The 5,412-nt window shown below is 45.2% G+C and overlaps 2 protein-coding genes across 4 annotated transcripts in view; both read left to right on the forward strand.

The window, feature by feature from the left end:
• med15 (mediator complex subunit 15) overlaps positions 1 to 5,412 on the forward strand; it is a gene marked incomplete in the record, with an annotated part of 33,213 nt that overhangs the window by 5,624 nt on the left and 22,177 nt on the right. For all 3 annotated transcript variants that reach the window (XM_014023130.1, XM_014023129.1, XM_014023131.1), the window contains 2 exon segments: positions 1,905 to 2,069; positions 2,222 to 2,463. In XM_014023130.1, coding sequence (XP_013878584.1) covers positions 1,905 to 2,069; positions 2,222 to 2,463 — 407 coding nt within the window.
• The window catches only part of LOC106528074 (uncharacterized), a gene marked incomplete in the record, with an annotated part of 3,943 nt that continues 1,312 nt past the window's right edge, over positions 2,782 to 5,412 (forward strand). Inside the window, 3 exon segments of the mRNA XM_014023144.1 lie at positions 2,782 to 2,882; positions 3,500 to 4,113; positions 4,641 to 5,301. Coding sequence (XP_013878598.1) covers positions 3,650 to 4,113; positions 4,641 to 5,190 — 1,014 coding nt within the window.

Raw genomic sequence — 5,412 nt, forward strand, 5'->3', positions numbered from 1 at the left:
CCCACAGACCCCTCCCTGACCCACACAGACCCCTCCCTGACCCACACAGACCCCTCCCTGACCCACAGACCCCTCCCCGACAAGAACAGCAGGACAGCAAAAGTCACGCTTTGGATACACGCGCAGGGCGCATCCACCTCACCAGTGTGGATGTTATAAAACTTCACGTTTAAAGTCCGTGTTTGTCACGCGTGCACGGGGGGGATGCGTGCGTGCGCGCGGGGCTGGGTGTCTGCCGCGGATAACAGWGCAGAGAAATTCAATTTCTATTTAGTGAAATTTATTTTAAAAACAATACTTTCATACATGTCAACTTCTTCGGATGTTTACCTGTATAAAAAGCCTCAAAAATCCGTAAATTTTGCTGCGCACATGACAGCACCCGCTGCAAAGCAGGAGGAGAGGAGAGCGGAAAAAGTTCAAAACTTATTTCTAGCTGCAGAACAGGTTGGAAGTTTTTTTTTTCTCCGCTCTCGGAGGAGTAAGACACTTCTTCCTTCTCTCCTGCCCTTCCTTATCTTTCCCTGCTTTGCTGCTCGGAGCCTTCTCTACATTTTTCATCCGAAACCAGAAATTATGGACATTTTTATTATTATTTTTATTGATTTTTTTAGCCGGTCTCTCAATAAAATTTTTGGAACAAAGTTTGTTGTTCTTCGATGGGAGGGTGGGACCTCTGTTCTTCTCTGTTCTGGATTTATGTCTGGACTCAGATCACTGGATTCTACAGATTGGCTCAGTGGTCTCCTGGTGTTTCTACAAAACGGTGTCGGTGGCTTTTCATCTCCTGGCTGCCTGACCAATTTGATGGGTGGCCGTATTCTATCAGCACTCGGACATTTGCCTTGAGCAAACTGGACTCGGTCTGCAAGTGGTTCTACTGAGGGTCGCGGGCCGGCTGTGGTCCCTGGACTTTGCTGGCCAGATAGAATTGATTTTGGAGAAGCTGATAGATTCAGGTTCGGTGGAATTTGTTCACACCATTTTGCCTGAATGGATTCACCACCTTGAGATGCACCAGCAGACATTAAAGGCAGATGGAAAATAGTTATCGTCTGCCTGACTCTTCTGTTCCCAAAACAACTGATTACAGAATCTGGATCTCCCCGACAACGGCCTTGGATCTGTTGACTTAATTCTTCCTGGCTGGATCTTGTCGACAAAGCTCTCCTCCCTCCCTCCTCCCTCACCCGGYTGATCTGATTTCCTGAGCAGGCTGTGGGCCCACAGAATGAACAGGACCATCAACATTCTGAACTTTGGCTGCGCCGGCTTGGGGGACTGGATTCTGCGGGCCCTCTCATCTCAGTTACTCCTCTGGCTAATAAATCTGCCCTATGCAGAGGTTTTTTTCTTCATAAACACCATAGTGTTTCACAGTGTTGATATAATATGATGTTTTTGTTTTTTCCCCTCATCTTCCCTTGTGTGGTTTTCTGTTTCCAAGAATGGCACCTCGACAGGCAGCCTGTTACTGCAGCTCCACTGTTTGAGCTGCTGTAATGTTCAAATTTCCCCACTGCGGGAGCAATAAAGTTTTATCTTATCTTATCTTATCTTATCTTATCTTATCTTATCTTATCTTATCTTATCTTATCTTATCTTATGATGTCTATTTGATGTTAGTTATTGTTTTTTAAATAATCTTACAGGCTCTGATGTTAGATAAATTTGAAAATGAGGTTTTGAAAAAAATCGTGAGATTGCCCTATACGTCCTTATACCTGCAAATTGACATAAAATCCTTATAACTTACGGACACTCCGTACAAGTTGACGTGTGTGCATTCAATTTAAAATTCTGCACATTCAGATTCAGTTCCTGTTGGCACAAGATTGATCCTGTAGTTTTCTGCTGTGCATGTTGGAGCTGCATAATGTTGTCTGTTGTTTACCCTCTGCTAGATCCCATGAATGCCCTGACTAACCTGACAGGGGTTGGAGGGGGCCCGAACACCATTGGCATGGGCCCTCGCCCTCCCGGGGCTCCGGTGGGTGGCATGGGGGCCATGGGGCCGATGCAGATAAGCCAGCATGCCATGGCAGGGGTGACTGGAAACCCACAAACCAGTGAGTGTTTCCTGAGTGTGGTGTGTTAGCTGCATTCTGTGGATGCAGGCTGCGTGTGAACGTCTCTGCTTCAGCTCGTCGTGTGTCTGAGCGTCTCGTCAGACAGCTGCCAGCCGGGTCGCCCCTTCATCTCCTTCTCCCTCACCCTGCAGTGGGAGGTCCGGGTCAGCTGTCCATACAGCAGATGGTCCAGCAGCAGCAGCAGCAGCAGCAGCAGCAGCAGCAGACCTTGCAGTTCCAGCAGTTCCAGCAGGCCCAGCAGGCCCAGCAGCAGCAGCAACAACAACAACAACAGCAACAACAACAACAACAACAACAACAGTTCCAGCAGCTCAGAGTTCAGCAGCTGCAGCAGCAGCAGCAACAGGCCCAGAACCAGCAGCTTCAGAACCAGGTACACTTCTCTCAGAGCCCTCTCTGTACTCATCAAAGTTATAATAGTTTTGGATTTTTCATTATAGTTAAGTTTTATTTCATTTTGACTTCTTTTCTTTTAATTCAGTTAGTTTCAATTAGTTTTATAGTGGATTTGATAGTTTTTATTTGTTATTGTCAGTGGTGGACACCAGTCCGCTAAAACGCAAATCCACTAATTGCGGACTTAAACATTTTGTTTGTGCTTTAGCGGTCTTACTAATTTTTATAATTCATAAGCAGATTTGCACTTTTTAAATTTATATTGCAGTTCCGCTAATAACTAATTATCTACCGATCATCATTATCTTGAACAGCAGAAGGCATGGCTGTCAGGACTCACAATGCATGTGATTCATCCAGCAGCTCCCCTTCCAGCTTAACACTGTTTTTGTGAAGGTAAACATCCTCCCTGACTGTAGCTTTGGGTCACGGTTCAGTCGGTTCTCATTTTACCAGGTCAGCTTTGCAAAGTATTTTTCTGACAGCAATCTAAATTACTCAAATGGCTTCTGTTAAATTATAATAAACACAGTGCAAAAGACGATATCCAGTAGTCAGCAGATCCACATTTTACAGACATTTCCCACAATGCTTTGTGTCTGTCTGCTTACGTAGCAGGAAGAAATGGTAACTATCATATGTGACCGGGCGACACTCGATGTCTCACGTACAACATGTAACACACACACAACACGTAACACACACAACACGTAACACACACACAACACGTAACACACACAACACGTAACACAACACGTAACACACACACAACACGTAACACACACAACATGTAACACAACACGTAACACACACAGAAGCGGGGCCCGCCCTATAAAGGAGCCCTATTGGCGGTTAGGGTCATGTGACAAGACATGATTGGTCGTTCGATTCATTGTTTTCAGAAACTCTCTGTATGTAGCAGTGTGTTACAGTCTGCAGCCTTTTTTTGCTTGTGTACGAAGAGTCAGACGAAGGTTTTTAACATGGAGGGTGAACTTATGGATGTTTCYCAGCGGCCTGTGGATGAACCACGTGTGGAAGAAGGAGCTTCATCATYGGCTGTGGCTGAGGAACTCGCCGTAGGAAGCCTAGAGTCTCACCCGTGGCCCCACCTGAAGGACTATTTAATTTTTGACTGGAAAGATAAGTCGAATGAAAATGCTATGGACTTTCAGTGTGCCCTGTGCCAACCAAACATAGTGATGATCAATGGAAAATTGAAGAGGGTTTTTGATTTGAAGTCGCACATCAGCCAAAAACATCCAACACATGATGCACAGTTCAACTCGGCAATCAAGTCCGGGTCCTTACATGGAAAACACAGACTCTCTGTGGAGAGCAGTGCCAGTGCAAGCAGCAGCAAGTCATCTCAACCGAAGAGAGCACGGCAGCCCAGCCTTGCTGAAACTTTCTTTAAATCGTCCTCCACTGATGTAAAGCAGTCAATGGTGGACAGACAGATTCTCGACATGTTTGTCCACAACATGCTACCACTGCATGTGGTGGAGTCCCCCACCTTTGTTGGCCTGATCAAGCTGTTAAACCCCACCAAGTCATCTATGTCTCRCCACACCCTAGGCAGGAGGATTTTGGCCCGCCATGGACAGCTGGAAGAGCATCTGAGGAGGTATATATAACATGTTTTTTTAGAATGGTGTTCTGTACTTCATATTTTACTGTAATACTGTAATAATTAATAATGAAATATTTTAAGTATTTTACTGTAATCTTGTATGTATCCACTCATGACACAGGCTTGTTAAGTGTGAACAACAAAATGGCAGGCAGAGAAATAATCCCTTAAACTCTCAAATGCCTCCTATTGTAGTCATTCAGACCATGTGCTGACACAATGAGTCTGCCATTTTTTACTCGGTCCCCAGTGTTTTGACAGAAGACATCTGCAATAATAGCATTTTGTCAAAATATGAACATATGTTTCATATATGTGTCATTTATTAACTATCTGAATTATAATCTTTAAAGAATATTTTGAAGCACCTTTCTGAGCAGAAGCACAAAATAATTGAATTTGAGCAAAAAGGCCCTAATTTTTTTTCCAGTGAGTTAACAAAGTTTTGATGATGCTAATCAGTTAATGTATGTGCGTGTGTGTTACAAATTTATTTAATAATGCATTATTTTTATTTACAGATTGTTCAAGAACATCCCATGGATTGCAACTACTGCCGACTGCTGGTCTGCCCACAACAAGTCGTACCTGGGGATGACGGCACATTGGCTGGACCCTGAGACCCGTGCAAGACGACACGCTGTCCTGGCCTGTACGAGACTCAAAGGACACCACACCTTTGATGTTATTGCTCAGGCTATGGTTGACACTCATTATAAGTTCAACCTACAACACAAGGTGATCAGGACTACAACGGACAACGCAAAAAACTTTGTGAAGGCCTTTGTACAGTTTGGTACAGAGGCTGAACTCTTGCCAGACATTTGTGAGGCTGCTGGTGATTCAGCTGATGAGGTCATCCAGGATGCAGATCCAGAGGCTGGGCCTTTGGAAGATGTGGAGTACATTTCTGTTGATGCTATCCTCGATGAGCCCAGTGGCGTGGACCGCAATCTGCCCGTACACATGAAGTGTGCCGCCCACACATTTAACTTGGTAGCGAGTGTTGATGCTGACAAGGCTCTTGAAAGTGCTTCATTCAAGTCAGCCTACAGGAAGTCCATGGCCTAGGCACAGGGACTGTGGAATCTTCAGAGCTGCAGCACAGTGGCAGCAGACAGCCTATTTGACGCTCTGAAGAGGAGGCTGGTGGTTCCCAACGGCACCAGATGGAACTCCATGACTCTGTTCTCGTGCTCAACAAAGTCTTGGAGAAAAATAGGGTCGCTCTCCACAGAAGAAGACCAGGCGTATCTTGGTAGCCTTCTGCCAACAGTAGCGGCTACCATGATG

The sequence above is a fragment of the Austrofundulus limnaeus genome, unplaced genomic scaffold, assembly GCF_001266775.1.
Source record: "Austrofundulus limnaeus strain Quisiro unplaced genomic scaffold, Austrofundulus_limnaeus-1.0 Scaffold358, whole genome shotgun sequence".
Taxonomy (NCBI): domain Eukaryota; kingdom Metazoa; phylum Chordata; class Actinopteri; order Cyprinodontiformes; family Rivulidae; genus Austrofundulus; species Austrofundulus limnaeus.